This window comes from Lissotriton vulgaris, chromosome 7, assembly GCF_964263255.1.
Source record: "Lissotriton vulgaris chromosome 7, aLisVul1.2, whole genome shotgun sequence".
In the NCBI taxonomy this organism is placed as follows: Eukaryota; Metazoa; Chordata; class Amphibia; order Caudata; family Salamandridae; genus Lissotriton; species Lissotriton vulgaris.
Window position 1 is genome coordinate 1,701,615,896 of NC_141695.1, and position 20,143 is coordinate 1,701,636,038.

General features: G+C 45.9%; 1 protein-coding gene across 1 annotated transcript in view; it reads right to left on the minus strand.

Moving 5' to 3' along the window:
• LOC147706353 (solute carrier organic anion transporter family member 4A1-like) overlaps positions 1-20,143 on the minus strand; it is a 345,292-nt gene that overhangs the window by 204,418 nt on the left and 120,731 nt on the right. Inside the window, exon 4 of the mRNA XM_086932845.1 lies at positions 4,252-4,363. Within this exon, the coding sequence (XP_086788971.1) occupies positions 4,252-4,363 (112 nt within the window). The remainder of the gene's footprint in view (positions 1-4,251; positions 4,364-20,143) is intronic.

Consider the following 20,143-nt stretch of genomic DNA (forward strand, 5'->3'; position numbering starts at 1 on the left):
AAATGTCTCCAACAATAACGGATCCACTCCGGAGAGATCAGAAGAAGGTCACGTTTAATTGGTCTATAAATAGAGCCCTTTGCATTGGCAGATTGTTGGCCCCTCTTCATGCACACAGTGTACCTAGAACTGGCGCTTCAGAGCCCCCTGATTGTTTTTATCTAATCTTACTGGTACTCGGGACATGAATATTGTGTAGTAACATAGGATTTCCTGCACGCAGTAGTTCTACATGACAGAAGAAATCTAGATCGTAGCAGAAAGCTCCCTCAAAGCGCAATCAGAACGCCCCCCTCCTCGTGACCCGGGTCCTCCCAGCTCTGCCGCCTGATTCACTGCCCCTTGTCTGCAGTTTCTGTAGTACAATCTGTGGGAGGCCTGCCTCTTGTGCTAATGCCACGCCAGGGGTGTAGTTTGTGTCCATGTCTCACCATCCCTCCTGCGTGGCCCGCTTCTTTCAGAGACCTACAGTGGTCTGTGAGCATCCTTCCTGTGTGCATTGTGGCTGCAGTGTCCAGAAAGTACCATCCTCGCTGCGTGGGCTGTTTCTGTCTGAGACCTGCAGTTCTATAAGCATCCTTCCAGTGTGAAGTGTGGCTGCAGTGTCCAGGAAGCACCCTCCTTCCAGCATGGCCCGCTTCTGTCAGAGACCTGCAGTGTTCTGTGAGCATCCTTCCTGTGTGCAGTGCGGCTGCAGTGTGGCTGCAGTGTCCAGAAAGCACCGATCCTGCAGCCTGGCCCGCTTCTGTCTGAGACCTGCAGTTCTAAAAGCATCCTTCCTGTGTGCAGTGCGGCTGCAGTGTGGCTGCAGTGTCCAGAAAGTACCATCCTCGCGGCCTGGCCCGCTTCTGTCAGAGACCTGCAGTGTTCTGTGAGCATCCTTCCTGTGTGCAGTGTGGCTGCAGTGTCCAGAAAGTACCATCCTCGCTGCGTGGGCTGCTTCTGTCTGAGACCTGCAGTTCTATAAGCATCCTTCCTGTGTGCAGTGCGGCTGCAGTGTGGCTGCAGTGTCCAGAAAGTACCATCCTCGCGGTCTGGCCCGCTTCTGTCAGAGACCTGCAGTGTTCTGTGAGCATCCTTCCTGTGTGCAGTGTGGCTGCAGTGTCCAGAAAGTACCATCCCCACTTGTGCATTCTTCCACAAATGCGCACAGACACACACTTACACGAGTGCACATGCACGAACACACACGTACATTTTGGTTTATGATTGCATAGATGAGCAGGAGAATGAGTTGCTGACATTTGTTGCATATTGACACCAGCCCTTCAAGGCCTTTTGCACACTATCTCTCTTTCACACACTTACCCTCATAAATGCACGCACCACTTTCAACACATTGCCACAGATACAAACATATGCATTCTGACATTCACTTGCTTCCACTCACACATGCAGTAAATATTGTTTCTGGTCCATGATTGCCTCAGAGGGCATGATGAAAAAATCCTTGCAGACCAACAAACTAGAGTGGCACATACATGTTCATGCCTTGTGGATCCATGCATATGCACACTCACTCACATGTGCACATTCATACACACTCGTGAACGTTCATTCACAGAATGATCATGCGCACACACACACGTGCACATGTGCATACTCACATGCACACGAGCACACACACCTACAAACACACACACCATCACCCAGGGAGCTCCTAATTGAATGTGAGCATTGCATGTCAGCAATACACACGTGCACACACACACACACACACACACACACCTACAAAACACACACAATCACTCAGGGAGCTCCTAATTGTCAGCAAGCTCTTTAATAACTGCAACTTAAGGCAGGGTTTTTGGTCCTTTGATAAGAAGGAGGTTAGTCATTATTAATCGTTTTTACTGTTTGCGAGAGATTAAGCTATTGGCATTGTAAATGGCAATGCCATTTATTTATTTGTTTTCAAAACCAACACATGAATAAAAAAATTGTCATTTACAATGCCAATAGCTCTAACTTTTACAAAGGCGAAACTGTTGCATTGTAAATGCTTGTTAATTATAGGGGACATTTACTAAGCCAGCCTCCTACAGTGGCACACTATATATTACATTTAAAATGTATTATAGTGTGCTACGGAGTTGCTTTTAAACGGAAAGAGGTGCCGTGCTGCACAACTGCAGCATAATTCCAGTGGTCCTGTATAGGTTTGCAACCTCATACCTATTTTCCAACTTCAACATCTATGCCTAACAATTGTCCACCATTAGACAGACTTATTTCCACAGCTGCATCTTACCACTTACATTCACAATATGATGTCTTATTTACTTGGACTAACTAGCTCATTTGACTCTTATTCACAAAGCAAAGGCACCTGGCTAATAGTGGACCAGTACTAGTTAGATATTGAGGGATACAGAACATGCTGTTAGATTTTTGTATAACACTTTCACATTCTGTGGTCCACATGAGACTCCCGTCTATTACCCTCTCATGTTGATGTGTGTTGTCGATCCATTTAACTAGAGGTGGATTTTTTTTCAGCCAGCCCTGTGGTGGTTTCAGTGCCCTTTCCAGATGGCACGGACGTGTGCCCCCTTCAAGTAACTAAGCAGACCCCTCCCTCATACATCCACTTCCCCGTGACAAGAGAACACTTCCCATCAGCTAACCAAATAACCTCCCCTGATCCTCAAATCCCTGGAAAAACACCTCCTGCCACTCTCTACTATCATGTGGCGCCCAATGTATGTTTGTACTCCACACACACCCTATGGTACTGAAGGCGGTCCTAGAAAGATTCAGTGCCAAATTAAGACAATGCACAAAGAAGTGATGGGACACCAGATGAATAAAGCTTGGTGCGAGTGAGGCCTGTGGGCTTGGAGTCCTAGCTATATATAGATTTGTGTTTATGTAGATGATGAACTAGTACACTTGGACAAGGACCGTATATGTCAGGTAGAAAAGGGTAGCATTGCAGGTTTCAATAGAGAACTGGTGTTACGTGTAGGAAAAACGTATTTACCAGGAAAACACTTGGAAAGGCAATACACAAACCTCTCATTCATATAAAACCTAAGGACACCAAGTACTCACTTTGGATAGACTCATCAAGCCAATAAGGCTTTTTTAACTTGTATTGGGTTGTACAGAAAAGCTCTACTCGCAAGGTCCAGATCCTACAAATGTGACTTATTGCTGTTTTTCCAGAGGTTCTGTAGCGAAGCAGGCAAGAATCTCCACGTCTATCCTAAATGTGTCCAAAAAATAAACTCCAGGTGTCACTGCGCTCTAGCCCTAACTGAGCTAAAAGCACGTGGGGCCCTCTGGAGAATGCAGCTAGGCAGCTTCTGAAGCACACTTTTGCCCAGAAACCAAGTTTGTCACACATGGATAGGAAAGTGTTAGGCTTCAAACATTCTGTGGAAGTCTCATCCATGAACCCTGATGCCTCTGTACTTTTCAAAGTAAGAGCACCAAGAGAAAGGAGCTATCTTCCAGCTATTCCTGCATTCGACTCCCTTTTCATCTGAAGGTACACAAATAAATGCATCCAATAGGGAGAGGCTGTATGTGGTTCTGACCATAGACACTGTTGCAGAGGGTGCCACTGCCTCCCAAGCGCCCTCTAGGGTTTGCCCCAGTATCTCTCCACTAGTGCTCTATGACCTTTAACTCTTTGTTAGGCCCTGATGCATTCCACTATTAACCCTCAACCCAATGTTAACCCTCTTCTCTCTGATGCTCCTACCTGCCTTCTGCTGCTTTCCATTACCTCCATCACTCTCATTACTCATAACAGTAACAATCTTAACAAACTCTGCTGCGTCCGGTCAGATACTGCCGTTTTTAGGAAGCCACTCAACCCACAAAGTAACTCTCTCACTCCCTTTGGCATGACCACTCCTTTCGATTCACCCTGTTACTCTTTTTCACCATCCTTGTTTCAGGAGGAGTAGTAAAGCACACTAAAGGTTAGTAATACAACATTACTCTATAGACACTAGTCTGTAAATGATCGGGTGACTATGTGCCTGCAGACGCAGGCATTTTGTCCTATAATCCTTCTGGAACTGCCAAGCTATTTTTTTACTCTAGGAATTCATATGAGGGAGGGATTTTAATGTGGAGGCATATTAAAATATTTCTTCCTAAGCCAAAAGGAATAAAGGTGTTAGTAACAATTAACTCATGAGCAATGAGTCAATAGATGAGTTAATAATTCTGATGAATGAGTTTTAACATCTTTAGAAAAAGAAATTTCCTCAATTTATAATGTTTATTGGCACTTACTGAGGTAAGTCTTTAACTGTCATTCCAAAGTCTGGGTCAGAAGCAGTTTTGTGACTTCCATCTTTTAACTGATGAGCTTCAGACACCCGCATAACCACATAGCGCTGAGACCCTGCAGTGACAAACCAATAAGAAATAAAACCACAGTGTGCAAAGAGGAACAGATAGAACTACAACATACAAATCAGTACATGGGACTCCAAAATGTAATATAGGATTTTATATCGGACAATCTTAATCCTCCCAAGAACAATATCCAGCCGATGTTTCTTACTCCCTTTGGTACAAAAACACGAGCTCTCTCTCTCCACTACCTGTTTTAAGCAGGCCATGCTTAGCAGATCATTCTCCGCCAATGTACTGAGAATTTAATGCTCTCACTCTTCATACCAATGTTCCTTTCTTCTCAAAGTTTTGAATCCCTTTGTAAAAACATTCTTCTTTAGATTTATTTGCACCTGGCCATGTAATCCCAAGACTATGGCCTGATTTAGAGTTATGCTGATGGGTTATTCTGTTACAAACGTGACGGATATTCTGTCTGCAGTATTTCAAGTGCATTATATGGTGGACGGGATATCCGTAATATATGTAATGGAGCAACCCGTCCACCGAACTCTAAATTAGACCCCTAGTCGCAATATCTTAGTACAATTCCTGACTCTGTTCTTACTTCTTGGCGTGCCTGGCCTTTTGACTCTCTTCTTACCTTCACTGTCTCCTTTCTCACTCCATATTTATAATTTTGCCTTCAAAGATGTGTTGTTTATCCTATATTGAATTAAAATTCCTTCCTTATCTACTTTAAATTCAACCAAATTAAATTATTCCTACGCTTGCTCAGCTCGCGAATATTTTTGCATAATATTATTGCCAACATGTGCTTGTCCCTCCCTACTACTGATCACCTGCATGGTAAATTTTACTGCGTTGTGCCCTCACTGTTCAACAATCCTGTAGCCTTTTCTGTTCTCATCCAGTTGCGTCCAAATGTACAATTTCTGTTGCTGTTCTATTAGTTTCTTTCACCTAAAATGATATAATTCCATGAAACCTGCTTCTTTTCATTACCTCCTTGCCAGTCTTTCTCACCAGCTCCAGTACAAAATGAGCTTTGGTTCTTTTTACATAGACCAAGAACGATATGTCAGGCTCCATCTTGGGACCTTCCGCTAGTATGACAAGCTCTACAAACTTCCCCTTTTGAGCCTTTAGGTAAGGTGGGCCTTAAGTTTCTAACTTTGAAAGTGGCCTTTCTAGTAGTAATTGTGTCAGTAAGAACAATAGAGAAATTGAAGTATTTTCTTAGGACCGAGCCTTTTCTGGGGGTTTGCTGTGCAGGATAATTTTAAATTCCGATACAAAGTTTTTGCTCAAGGTTCCTTCTCTGTGGAACAGGTCTAGGGAAGTGGGGCGACCAGCGTTTCACAAAGATCCTAAATCAGAGGAAGAGCAATCCGTGCAACTTTTGGTTGTCAAGCGAAGAGTGCTGGGGTAGAGAGGACAGAGACGCTTCGGAAGGCAGAAAGCTTGTTTGTAACATTCAGCTCAGTGAAGGGTGGCCTTAAGCCATCTAACTCCACCTTAAGTAGTTGAATTAAAAGGACTATTCTTCTGGCTTGTGAGTCTGAAGTAGCAGAGTTGGACAGTCATAAGCAGGGAAGATCAACAAGGAAGATTTCTGTCTCCTGGGCATCCTTTAAACAGTAATCTATAGCGGAGATATGTAATGCAGCCACGTAGGCCTTTCCTCTCATGTTTGTGGATCATTATAGAGTGGTGTTGGGGAATACTCCATCCATGGGTTTTGCTTCAGCAGTTTTTAATGGAAGCACTAGCTTCAGATATGAGATTCTAACATATTGTTTGATATTTTGTTACTTTTTATCTTGATTACATATTTGTGTGTAATGTGCAAAACAGAATCTTGTCTTTAATAATCTGCATTTTATTTGTTGTTTCAATCATGAAGCCGATAGGAGCTTTGGTATTAGCTCATTCTGTAATGAAGGTGTGAGGAAGACTGGCTAGGAGGGAATGCTCGGGTTACTTGCCGGTAATCTTTATTACTTTGAGTCCAAGTCTTCCTCGCCACAGTTATTTTCCCATCCTGCCTTCCTTTTCTTTGGTGGCTTCATTTATCTTTGAGACTTGGGAAGGGACAGGAAGTTGGAAGGGTGTAACTTCCTTTTGTGAATAGTGGCAAAGGAAGAGGAAGTCGGCCATATTGGGGAGCATTAGGAATACTTAAAACGGTTTGTTTTGCTTGGAGAGTTCTGTGGAGGGAGCTAAAGCTCATTATGTAATGAAGGTGGCGAGGAAGACTTGGACTAGGAGTAATGAAGATTGCCAGTAAGTAAGCGGGGCATTATCAAATGTTAGTATTGTTATCCTGAAAGTCTTGTTGTAACAACTACTTGTCCTATTGTATTAAGTTGCCTGTTCCACACTTTTTGCCAGACAGTTTTCGATTTTTTGGTCATACAGCACTCTAAAACCCAGCTGGGTGGAGTCAGCAACATATAAAACAATAAATAAATACATATAGAAAATTCAGCAATTAATACAGATAGAAACATTTATGGTCCTGTATTGACTTACTAGCACTGGCGCCATATGTAAAGCCTTTACTTTGCATTGACATAATTGGGCTATCAGAAGTGCAGCCAAAATGCATGCGAACGACGGTCTTCGACTTGACAACTCTCAGGCTCTAGTGGACTCTGGCAGGATTCATCAGCAGTGTCCGTAGCCGATGCCGATCAGCTGGGAGCAGCTGCTGTGTTCCATCAACCTCTGATGTTCTCGCCAGCTTCTACTGATACTACGGCTAGGCGCCAGCCTACGAGTTCCCTATGCATTTGCTGCTAAGCCGGTAAGCCCTGTTGAAGGGCCAACGGGCAGGGGTGTAAGGAAGGTGCTTGGGGCTCAATGCCCCCGCCCCCCCCACAATCACCCAGTGGTTAGTGTGTGTCCACCAGATTTCTTACCAGCACAGAGTGAGATATCCTGCTTGGCCATGTAGCTCTTAAGTCAGCTATCTCCCAGAGGGTCAAGTTTTTTAGCTTTTATTTATTGCTGTCATAGCATACTTGGCCTAAACATTTATTGAGGCATGGGGACATTAGTCCAGAATCATAGGATGTTGAGCCAAAGCCAGAACTTGAACCTGGTTCTCCAGTTTCAGCATCAGGATCTCTGGAGGTTGAGCCAATCACGATACAACTTCCAGTAAACCCTATGGTGATTGGTGGATTTAATCCGATTAGACTCTGAGGCACGTGCTGTAGACACTGTATGAGTGCAAGCATGCCGGTACCTGCCATCAAGAGATCATGCCACTGTTCCTCATGAGTGGACCCTCACCCTCACTGGCAGGAATCAGAGTGGGAAAGGTGTCAGCCTGCTGCTGGGCACTTGGCAAGCATCGTGCACCGAGCATCTTAAATATCTGTGGCTGCACTAACCCAAAAGACAGGAGGTCCCAGTGCTCACTGAAGTTAATTTGTGAAAAATAGTGGCGGCTGCTAGGGAACAGTAGTGGTGAGGTGGGGGTCAGAAAAAAAAGACACAACAACTTACTTACCGGCTGCTGCCACCCCACCGTCCTCCCACTGTTCCTGGCTCCCGGGGGCACCCAGGCTCCACTAAGACAGCAGCATTGTGATTGGTGTGAGCGGCCTGGTTTGCTGCTCAGACAGTGCCTGGGACTGTTCCCCACCTGTCAGTGCAACACAGCCAGGTGGAGAAATGCTAAGTGCGCATGTCTGTTTGGCTGGCCCAAGACGGCCGGCCAAAACGTCAATCGCACTTATGGTGCACCAACCACTCCTCCTCCCTATGATGACAGCCAAGCCTTGCCCTGCCATAACCTGGCTTTTCACTAAAAATAAAATGATAATAATGTTGTGCACAAGACTTGACCTATGAAAATGTTTGGCATATCATTTGTGCAGCAAACATGTAAAAATATGCTAACGTCTCCTTCAAAGGCAAAAATGTGTATTTCTTTAACAGCAAAAGCACTTCACCTTACTGAGTTTGTCAGTTTATCTCACTGCATTAAAAAATACTTTTATTAAAGATTATAGTTTTTAAACTTGGAGGACATGCCTCCTCAACCCCCGCAATAACCCGACGACGATACCATTAGTGAAATAAGAGACAGGTCAGTTGTCATGTTTATCGTATATGTGGTTTGGATTTTTATAATGCATGAAGCAACATTATTATCTATTAAATCAAACAAGAGATGCCTTTTGTACAGCGCTCATTCTGAACTCACATATTTCAAGATGCTCTCTTATGCAAAAATGAAGAAAAAAGAGGCACAGGGAAATAACGTACTTACCTAATATCAGACAATTTGGTTAAATGGTCAAGACATGATTGATCCCAGATTTTCTAATTTCACATTGTGCAATTCGGCCACCAGCAGGGGCTCTCTTTCTCTCTCCTGTTTTACATCAAAGGTTCATGTTTATCTATAATTCTTGGTGCATGAGATCGGAGGGCAGGTAGAAGGCAGAAGCCACATAAAAGCAGGCTCCAGGGTCCAAGTGGACCTCAGGTTGGGCCAACTCCAGCTCACCCATCTCTATATAATTATTTACTGGTACATCCAAGTTGCTGGAAGTAGCCCCCAGTTCTGTCCTGATATTGTGCCTACCAATATATAGTAATATGAGATTACTGTGATTCTAAATATTCCTGCATGCACACAGTAGTTCAGCCAGAGCCATTTCACAAAGAACCCCTTCACTGCTCTTGTTTTGTAAACAGTGCCATATTAACGCCTTAACCGCGGGGGCAATTTCACCGTGGTGCGGGAGTTCTAAAGGGTGGGCGGGGCTGCGACGGCCAACGGTCGTTCGCAGCACCAAAGAGGGAGCACGGAAGGGGTTAACATGACATTTGGCCCAGGAGACATGTTTATGTCCCATGAGATGTATGACTGACACCTGATGTACCATGCAGCTCTAACAAACAGAAAATACTATATACAACGTATGCTAGATTTCGGGTATCACACTTATTTTTATATAGGGTTTTATGCCACTTTTTGTTGCTTCAAAGTGCTGTAAAAAACAAAGAGCTACAACATTACAATTTATTAGCGCTCAGTTACTAACATCTAAAGGATGGATGGTTGAGGCTGCCTTGCAATGAGGAAGAGGCGGTTAAGGGAACAGGGATCGTAAGAGAGAGGAGGAGAATAATTACAGTCACTCAAATGTTTACACTCAGGAGCCTAAAATAACTGGTTACAGAATGCTAATTTTATGGTTATGCGCTTAAGAAGGAGGTGGGGTGCAGTGTGTTGGCCCGAGCAGTTGTAGACCTTGGCGTGGTATCTCGAACCCAGTTGCATGAAATATTCGACATGGAAGAATGAGAGGTGGATAGTTAATGAAGATGTTTGTTACTATCAACCTAGGCATCACCAGCCTGTAGTTAAAGTACATTTTATATGGAGAAGGGAGGGGTTTGAGTCTTTGAGTTACAGGTAGCATCACCTATGCCTTGCCTCCAGAGGCACTGGGACATTATGGATCATTAACCTGTAAAGATATAGAAATGCCGTATCATTGCAATGATTGCTTTTTATGTCACTATTTTTATGGCTCTCTTTATACTGCACAGTCTTTAGGTCTCGGTTAGACAGCGCATGTGCTGTCTTGAAGAGACATGTTGTGCTCTTTCTGTAGTCTTACAGACTGCCCATCTCCAACCATTGGTAAACTTCAGAGTCGCTCTCATTTTCTTTGATGCCATTTGTCATGGCATATGAGCGTCATCCCTCTGCTTGTGTTTGGCCCTCCCATAGTGCATGGATCAAGTACATGTCTCTTTACACTGCTCCCAGTTTTGAGGAGCTATTTTGTTCTTTGTTTATAAGCACGCCATAGGAGTACCTGTGTTTTTGTACCCATACACAAATACCACTAAAATGCATGCACATGTACGTAAACAAATGCTTTTTTAAAAAAGTTCTTCAAACACAAACAGAACTTTTTGTTTTTTTTGCATGATCTGATGGTAGAGGAGCGAATGCTTCGTCATCCGTCTTTGACCATTATCTTGAGACCACCCTGCATTTTTGCAGATTCTTGTCTTTGGTCTTTCCAACTACGTTACTATTCTGTAGTTGTGTTCCCCAGATATGTTATGAATGTGATGGTTTGTCTGGGTGTATGTGAGTAGGTTTCGAATGGATCTTGTGAAATTGTATTGTTTTTCTCTACCTGGGTTCATTATTTAGTTGCATTTATTGTGTTGTGTTGATTTATATATTCAGAATTTATGTTGAAAATGAAAATAAATATTTAAAAATATGTATTATTAATGAAAACATTTTTGATAAAAGAAATGAAATAAAAGAAATATATTTTTACTATTGTTGTTAGACTTTGTGTAAGTGGGTTACTTATTTGGTTGGGGTGCTCACTTTATAAAGGTGGATTAAATCCAGTGAGAACAATTTAGGTCTTGAGGGAGATTATTTTGTTGTGTTCGTCATCCGCTTTTCCCTAGCACGAAAACAATCCAATGGTATCAGTGCACTTTAAGTGCTCACTAGTTACATTACACAATAACACATGAATTTTTGTCGTTGATCCTGCTTCAACTAAGGGTGTTTTCCCTGTTGCTGCTTACCCATCTCCCAATCCCTTCCTGCTTCCCTGCTTGACCCGTCTCCCATGGTATTGGAGAGATTTTTCTGTCCTCTATCTTGCCATAGTGCTAACACCAGCCGATGGTAATGTAGTGCTTTCAGTGCTCACCAGTTACATTACACAATGACACATTCATTTTCATAGGCAGGGGGAAACGCAAGTGGCTTGTCCAGAATCACAAAAAGTTCAGCTGACCCTGAATTTCGAACCTGGTTCCTCAGTTCTCCTTATTGCCAGCTATGGCTGTTACGCAACATTCTTGCTTCACTTCAGTGCTCCTCAACTGTTTCTTACTATCACTCCCACATTTGTTCAGCAAAACCCTTTCAACACTGAACAAGCATTGACAAAGCCAAAAGATTTTGACAATGACAGAGCAACTGGCCTTGTCAATGTGAATGTCTTTTAGCAATGTTGTCTAGCACCACATCTGTTGTTCAGCATTGCTGAAAGTCACTGTTAAAAAATGCTATGATGTGGCCAGAGCAGGCCACGTCATAGTGATTTTTTGTGTTAGGAGGGGCAGGAGAATAAACTCAACATAGGGGACAAAGAGACTGGTCGTTGGCTTAACATCCTGTGATTCTGGGCTTTCAGTAACTTTCAGTCATGCTGAACAGCAGATGTGCTAGACCACATGGCTAAAAGACATTCACATTGACATGGCCAAGAGCTTAGGCATTGCCGAGACTTATTGGCTTTGTCAGTGCTTGTTATAATTTCCTGTTTTACTTTTATATGTGTCTAAAAGCATTCCTAGTATGGTTCAGAAGCTTTAACTCCATTTAACTCCAGCTGGGACCAAAGACCTTAAAGCAACTTATTTAGGAAAAGTAACACCTATGCATATTTGACTCCAGTTTGGAACCCTGTGCCACGCCACCCTCTTCTGTCCTCAGCTGAACTTGGGTTGTCCCTGGAAGTTTGTTTACCTGGCACAATACTTCATTTGTCTAGGTGGCTGACGGGAGGCACCACTGCACTTTTTCAGTGGACTGGACCTCTTTTCACTCCCTTTTGCAGAGTCTGGTCCTGTGTATTCCTGATACCATGTAGTGACTGAGCTCATTTGTGCAGGACAGGTCACAGCTGTTCACTTGTGTAGTTCACCACCAGCTTTGCACTGTAGTCCACTTGTGTTACCACCTCACCTGTGCTGTCTCCAGTTCTGTTACCAGCCACTTGACCACAAGCCATTCCAATTACCTTCGAGTGGCACTGGAACGCAAGGAGAGACCACATGTCTGACAACACCACCTGCTGTGGTAAGTGGTGCTGATAGCCAGAAACCGGTCCTAGGATGCTTGATTCTGGTCCAGGAAAGACATGGCTTGGCAGTTCGGGCTGGACTGTTCCCACGAGGCACAGGGTCAAGGCTGATTTGCATATGGCCATGTCTGAACTGGGGTGGTGTGGAGTGCAAAAAAACGATGGATTTAGGCCCAGATCTCTGTACTGGGGTGAATATATGACATTGTTCTGCATTCTGTCCATCAACTGTTATTTTTGCATTTTCACCACGAGTGGGATGGGTGTGCTCAGACGTGAGTCCCATGCTCTACACACCACTGGAGTCAAGCTATCCTGGCTGAAGACGGCTGATAGCCAGAAACCGGTCCTAGGATGCTTGATTCCGGTCCAGGAAAGACATAGCTTGGCAGTTCGGGCTGGACTGTTCCCACGAGGCACAGGGTCAAGGCTGATTTGCATATGGCCATGTCTGAACTGGGGTGGTGTGGAGTGCATAAAAACGATGGATTTAGGCCCAGATCTCTGTACCGGGGTGAATATATGACATTGTTCTGCATTCTGTCCATCAACTGTTATTTTTGCATTTGTCACCCCGAGTGGGATGGGTGTGCTCAGACGTGAGTCCCATGCTCTCCACACCACTGGAGTCAAGCTATCCTGGCTGAAGACGGCTGATAGCCAGAAACCGGTCCTAGGATGCTTGATTCCAGTACCTTCGAGTGGCACTGGAACGCAAGGAGAGACCACATGTCTGACAACCCCACCTGCTGTGGTAAGTGGTGCTGATAGCCAGAAACCGGTCCTAGGATGCTTGATTCTGGTCCAGGAATGACATGGCTTGGCAGTTCGGGCTGGACTGTTCCCACGAGGCACAGGGTCAAGGCTGATTTGCATATGGCCATGTCTGAACTGGGGTGGTGTGGAGTGCAACAAAAACGATGGATTTAGGCCCAGATCTCTGTACTGGGGTGAATATATGACATTGTTCTGCATTCTGTCCATCAACTGTTATTTTTGCATTTTCACCCCAAGTGGGATGGGTGTGCTCAGACGTGAGTCCCATGCTCTACACACCACTGGAGTCAAGCTATCCTGGCTGAAGACAGCTGATAGCCAGAAACCGGTCCTAGGATGCTTGATTCCGGTCCAGGAAAGACATAGCTTGGCAGTTCGGGCTGGACTGTTCCCACGAGGCACAGGGTCAAGGCTGATTTGCATATGGCCATGTCTGAATTCGGGTGGTGTGGAGTGCAAAAAAACGATGGATTTAGGCCCAGGTCTCTGTACTGGGGTGAATGTATGACATTGTTCTGCATTCTGTCCATCAACTGTTATTTTTGCATTTGTCACCCCGAGTGGGATGGGTGTGCTCAGACGTGAGTCCCATGCTCTCCACACCACTGGAGTCAAGCTATCCTGGCTGAAGACGGCTGATAGCCAGAAACCGGTCCTAGGATGCTTGATTCCGGTCCAGGAAAGACATGGCTTAGCAGTTCGGGCTGGACTGTTCCCACGAGGCACAGGGTCAAGGCTGATTTGCATATGGCCATGTCTGAACTGGGGTGGTGTGGAGTGCAAAAAAAACGATGGATTTAGGCCCAGATCTCTGTACTGGGGTGAATGTATGACATTGTTCTGCATTCTGTCCATCAACTGTTATTTTTGCATTTTCACCCCGAGTGGGATGGGTGTGCTCAGACGTGAGTGCCATGCTCTCCACACCACAGGAGTCAAGCTATCCTGGCTGAAGACGGCTGACAGCCAGAAACCGGTCCTAGGATGCTTGATTCCGGTCCAGGAAAGACATAACTTGGCAGTTCAGGCTGGACTGTCCCCACGAGGCACAGGGTCAAGGCTGATTTGCATATGGCCATGTCTGAACTGGGGTGGTGTGGAGTGCAAAAAAAGGATGGATTTAGGCCCAGATCTCTGTACTGGGGTGAATGTATGACATTGTTCTGCATTCTGTCCATCAACTGTTATTTTTGCATTTGTCACCCCGAGTGGGATGGGTGTGCTCAGACGTGAGTCCCATGCTCTCCACACCACTGGAGTCAAGCTATCCTGGCTGAAGACGGCTGATAGCCAGAAACCGGTCCTTTTTGCGTAACTCTGGGGCCGGCACACATATTTTTACAAATTAAGAACTGTTACCACCCACGCAATGTCAGTGCTATCTGGCAAAATAAAGGAAAACAACTGCAGCCGCCTGGCCACAGTCTGCTTTGTGGGATGTGCTAGGCGGTGAGCAGAAAGAAAACCAAATTACAATGTTAAACTTAGGATTTGGCTATGTGGAACTCCATATGTCTCTCTCTGTAACTGAGCGTGTGAGGGGGAGAAAGAACATAGAGAAAGAGAGGGAAAGTACCATAATAGAACAAGCATTTGCAATGCAATAGGTCTTGCATTTACGCGTGTTTGAGCTATTGACATTGCAAATAACAATGCCTTTTATTTTTTTGTTGTTTTAAAACTTAAATAAAAGGCATTGTAATTTACAATGCCAATAGCTTAAGCCCGCGTAAATGCGAGACCTATTGTATTGCAAATGCTTGTTCAATTCAGAAACAACCTGCTGCCTGGAGCAGTTTGAGGCGCGCTTGGTCTTTCACAGAAAACCTCAGACTCCTCATGAAATTGTAAACAAGTCACGGGGGACCAATCGATGTCAAGTGATTTATGAATTTGTGGAGACGCTGTACCTATCACCATGCTATGTAACTGTTTCGCTACATAATGCATATCTTGCTGCCACTCACGACAGTGTACATCCTAAACTACACAGGGCGGAACGTCAGCGAGACGTTCCTAGGTACCATAAACGTTAATGTTTTAGCATGCACTAGCCCTAGCCCTCAAATGTATGTGATATATATTTTTGCTGCCATGCACCATGGTGTACGTCCTACACAGGACAGAACGTCCTCGAGATGCTCCCCTTAATGTTTTACTTTGCTAAGACATCGCATCTATGCGCTAGTCCTCATATTTACAAGATTTATATTTTGCTATCATGCACATATTAATCACACAGGGCAGAACATTCTTAAGGTACTCCCACTCAAAAACTTAAATGTTTTACTGTACCAAGATAACCTGTCTATGCGCTACACCCCCCATTCTTGCGTTTCTTCATAAAAACGAATTGTGACATAAATAGTGTTTTGACCGCAGGCCTCAGTCAGAGCCGTGCACACTCAGCACTTTAAATGTAATTTCCTGATGATTCTGTGTCACTCCCAAAGGCGATTGAAGTGAAGCTCTCTAAAATGCACTTCTGCTACTTTTTTTTGCTTTTCATTCTGCCATTGTACCAATGGAGGACGGAAAGTAAAAGTGCGCGATGCGCGCGGTGGCAGCGTGTGAAACAAAGGAGACGCCATGCGCGCGCACTTCGCGCTGCAGCAGCCCTTAGAGCGAGGCATCCGGAGACTACACAGCGATACTGGGCGGCCTCTGTGAGCGTTGGAGTGCAGGCGGCCCAATGAGCCTCCATACCAGTGTATAGCTCATGCCACACGGCGCCGGAGGTAGAGCCGCGCCAAGAGCGACCAGTGATGGGCATCGGGATCCTAAAATGTACCTCCTGCTGCCTGGAAGACGGCAGGAGTTGCTGCGGCGTAACGCCTACCTGCTATGGGGAGACATCCTGCGAAAAGAAAGTTTGCCCTGGACGCGGGCTGACTGGGGCCGGCGCCTGGGGCAGAGATGCCTGTGCACGCATTGGAGGCTGCGAGGTGTGCTGGGACGACCCCCCTGCTGCTGAGAGACGGTGAGGGCACACGAGACGGCTTGTGTCATTGCCTGGGGGCCGTAAGTGCGCTGTGGCCTGATAAATATGACGCTAACAGCTACAGGACTCTAAATAAAGTTTTGTACTCTGCATGTTAAGGCTTAGAGTATTAACCTTTAACGCTTTCTTTCATTTTGGTGTGGAGAATTACGACCAATATGGGGTTGTCCGCGATGATATTATCCTAGCCACTGAAGGCGGTAATATTCGAGTGCGCTTTTTTTTTTAGGATGTATTGGGAAAGGGGGTGCACACCTCGCAAGCTATAGAGCCAGAAAATCGCCATTTCCAAAGTGAGAGCACCTTGAGGCCCGGAGGGTGAAGCTTGCAGGCCACATGCCCACCCGCCTGAAGGTTGTTTGCAGCGTCGCTGGACTGTGTAGATGTTAGTGCACTCGGAAAGGCAGTTAACGTGCTGAAATCAGCGGGGCCAAAAGTTGACATTGGTAGGAAAATTCAGACAGCACAAAGTACCGAGTGTTCCACAATGGCCATATCCACAATCAGTAGGAGAGAGCAGGTTGCGGCTTTTGTAAAGTGCTCTTCAAAGCACAAGGGGACCCGAGGCACGATGCAGTATCTTCTTGGATCGATTGCGGAGGGGGGAGGGAAAGCGAAAGTAACTGCAGGAGCTTTGCAAGGGAGACAGGAGATGGGCACAGCGCGTAACTGTACTTGGTGAATGCACGCGTCCCGATCCGGCCTGCAGCGTGCGCGTGCCCATCTCTTGTCTCCCTTTTGGCTCCTTGGAAGCAGAGCCGACAGCAATAGGTCTCGCTGCGACAGGGCTATCGCCCTGTATCGCAGGTGCAAGACCTAAAAAAGGACACTACAAACAGTCAAGAGTTAGAGGGAGGAGAGAGAGTGAGAAAGTTGCAGGCTATAGAGTGCGTGTATGGGGATAAAAGAGCAGCTTAGGCAGAGTGGAAGAAGAGTGTAGACAAAAATGGAAAGGTGAGGAAAGCAGAGCAAGAGAGATCAGAGACAAGAGAGGGAGATACCAGGGAGAGGAGACACAGGAGAAGAGACAAGTAAGCATTAAAGATCCAGGTGAGTACAAAATATCTGACCGACAGAGAGAGAGAGTGAGAGCAGAGAGAAAGCACAAGAAAGAAAGCAAGCAGACATGTGGGAAAAAGAGGAGCAAGCAAAAGGGCAAAGACAACCAGCGGAAGGATGATCTTAAGAGAATGAGAGGACACAACAGACCAACCACTGAGTGTTATGCAAACAAAAGTAACAGAGACACCTGTGTGTGTGAGAGATACCGAGAGAAATACAAGAGACTAGAGAGTGACAGACAAGCGAGAAATGTTGACCAGCGAAAGAGAGTAAAAGGGCATTACAGAGAGACAGATGAAATATAAAGAGAAAGGTAATAGAGCGAGATACCTTGCAGAGAGAGGGGGATTTCTGTTGAAGAGATACACAGATGAGAACGAGAGTGCAATGACACAGTTGGGAGGTAGATGAAACAAGCATTTGCAATGCAATAGGGCTCACATTAGTAAAGTTAGAGGTATTAGTATTGTAAATGACAAATTTTTTATTTATGTTTTTGTTTTGAAAATAGCGAAATTAATAACTTTGTCATTTACAATGCCAATAGTGTTAACTTTTGCAAACGTGACACCTATAGCATTTGTAATGCAATATGTGTTGTATTTACATGACATAGATGTATTAAATTTAAAAATAACAATGGGTTGTATTTTTTTCAATATTTAATACTTAAATAAAAGCTATTGTAATTTATAATGGCAATAGCTTAAACTTTTGCAAATAACTTTTTGGAAGATTATGTTTAGTGTATTTTATTGTGATGAAAATACAAGAACAGAAGTGAAATATTAACATTTTTTGTGACATTTGTAATAAAGTTTGAAACATTGAGAGAACATATTTGAATCAGTTGTTGTTGAATGGTTGCACAGATTGATGCTGTGGTGGCTCTGAATGATGTTGTGGCGGCGACGAGTGACGCTGTGGCGTTCAGTGATGCTCTGGTAGCGCATAGTGATGTTGTGGTGCCCCTGAGTGATGCTGTGGTGATGGGATGGATAGTGAGGGCGATAGACAGATAGAGGGAGGGCGAAAGATAGATAGAGGGAGGGCGAGAGATAGAGGCAGGGTGAGAGATAGAGGCAGGACAAGAGGGCAAGGGATGGAGTGTGGGCGAGGGATGGAGTGTGGGCGAGGGATGGAGTGTGGGCAAGGGATGGAGTGTGAGCGAGGGATGGAGTGTGGGGCGGGGGAGGGATTGAGTGTGGGGCGGGGGAGGGATGGAGTGTGGGGCGGGGGAGGGATGGAGTGTGGGGCGGGGGAGGGATGGAGTGTGGAGCAGGGGAGGGATGGAGTGTGGGGCGGGGGAGGGATGGAGTGTGGGGCGGGGGGATGGATGGAGTCGGGGGAATGGATGGATGGATGGATGGAGTGCGGGGATGGATGGATGGAGTGCGGGGATGGATGGATGGAGTGCGGGGATGGATGGATGGAGTGGGGGGATAGATGGATGGAGTGGGGGATGGATGGATGGAGTGGGGGGATGGATAGATGGATGGAGTGGGGGGAAGATGGATGGAGCGGTGATGTGGAGTGGAGCGGTGATGTGGAGTGGAGCGGTGATGTGGAGTGGAGCGGTGATGTGGAGTTGAGCTGTGATGTGGAATTGAGCGGTGATGGGTATTTGAGCGGTGTTGAGCGGTGATGTGGAGTTGAGCGGTGATGTGGAGTTGAGCGGTGATGTGGAGTTGAGCGATTGATGTGGAGTTTGAGCGGTGATGTGGAGTTGAGCGGTGGTGTGGAGTTGAGCGGTGGTGTGGAGTTGAGCGGTGGTGTGGAATTGAGCAGTTGAGCGATGGTGTGGAGTTGAGCGGTGGTGTGGAGTTGAGCGGTGATGTGGAGTTGAGCGGTGATGTGGAGTTGAGCGGTGATGTGGAGCGGTGATGTGGAGTTGAGCGGTGATGTGGAGTTGAGCGGTGATGTGGAGTTGAGCGGTGATGTGGAGTTGAGCGGTGATGTGGAGTTGAGCGGTGGTGTGGAGTTGAGCGGTGGTGTGGAGTTGAGCGGTGGTGTGGTGTGGAGTTCAGTGTGAGGCGTGCAGCAGTGTGTCGCGTACAGCAGTGTGCAGCATGCATCAGTATGAGTAATGCAGCAGTGTGAGGCATGCAGCAGTGTGAGGCGTGCAGCAGTGTGAGGCATGCTGCAGTGTGAGGCATGCTGCAGTGTGAGGCCGGCAGCAGTGTGTGGCGTGCAGCAGTGTGTGGCGTGCAGCAGTGTGTGGCGTGCAGCAGTGTGAGGCGGGCAGCAGTGTGAGGCGGGCAGCAGTGTGAGGCGGTCAGCAGTGTGAGGCGGACAGCAGTGTGAGGCGGGCAGCAGTGTGAGGCATGCAGCAGTGTGCAGATTGCAGCAGTATGAGTAATGCAGCAGTGTGCAGCATGAGAATAAGTGTTAATGGAGAGTGAGGGGCAGAGGTATTGGCACGGAGAGTGTGGCGGAAGCAAAGGTAAAGTGTGCGCATATGTGTAAGTGGCAGGAGAGAGTGCGTGGCAGAGTAAAAGGCAGAGCAGGGAATAACAATAGGATAGGTGGCAGGATGGAGTACAGGGTATAGTAAGAGGCAGGGGAGGCTAAAATATAATGATAGGTGGCAGAATAGAGTGCACGACAAAGGGAACAAAATACTGACTGCTGTGTGTTATGGCAAGAAAAGTGAAAACAAAACGACGCCACTGGAAGCGTATAGCATTGCAAATGCTTGTTACATGAGGGGGCGCTGCGGTGCATTAGCCAGCTCGATGGCATTGCCTCCATAAAAATGTATAAAAGCTCAACCATATGCAAACAAAAGTGAGCCAAAGGAGAGACTAACATGTGCATGCAGTGCATATACACCCCAAAAAAATTACTGGCAATAAGCACTGGTAAACAGACGAAGGGCGTGAGAGTTTAGGATTAAATGAGTTTATCCTGGTTGCGATTTTTTAAAACAGCAGTCCTGGCACCGAGGCCAAAAATTGTATGGGTAGGAGCTTCAAATAACTGATTTAGTCGTAGGCTGAAAGGGTAATGTGGTGCACTGGTATTCAGATGGTTTGTGATTCGTGGTGGGTATGCTGGGCACGGAGGGAGACAGGATTGCAGGAGATATGTGTGGGGAGGTGCGCTT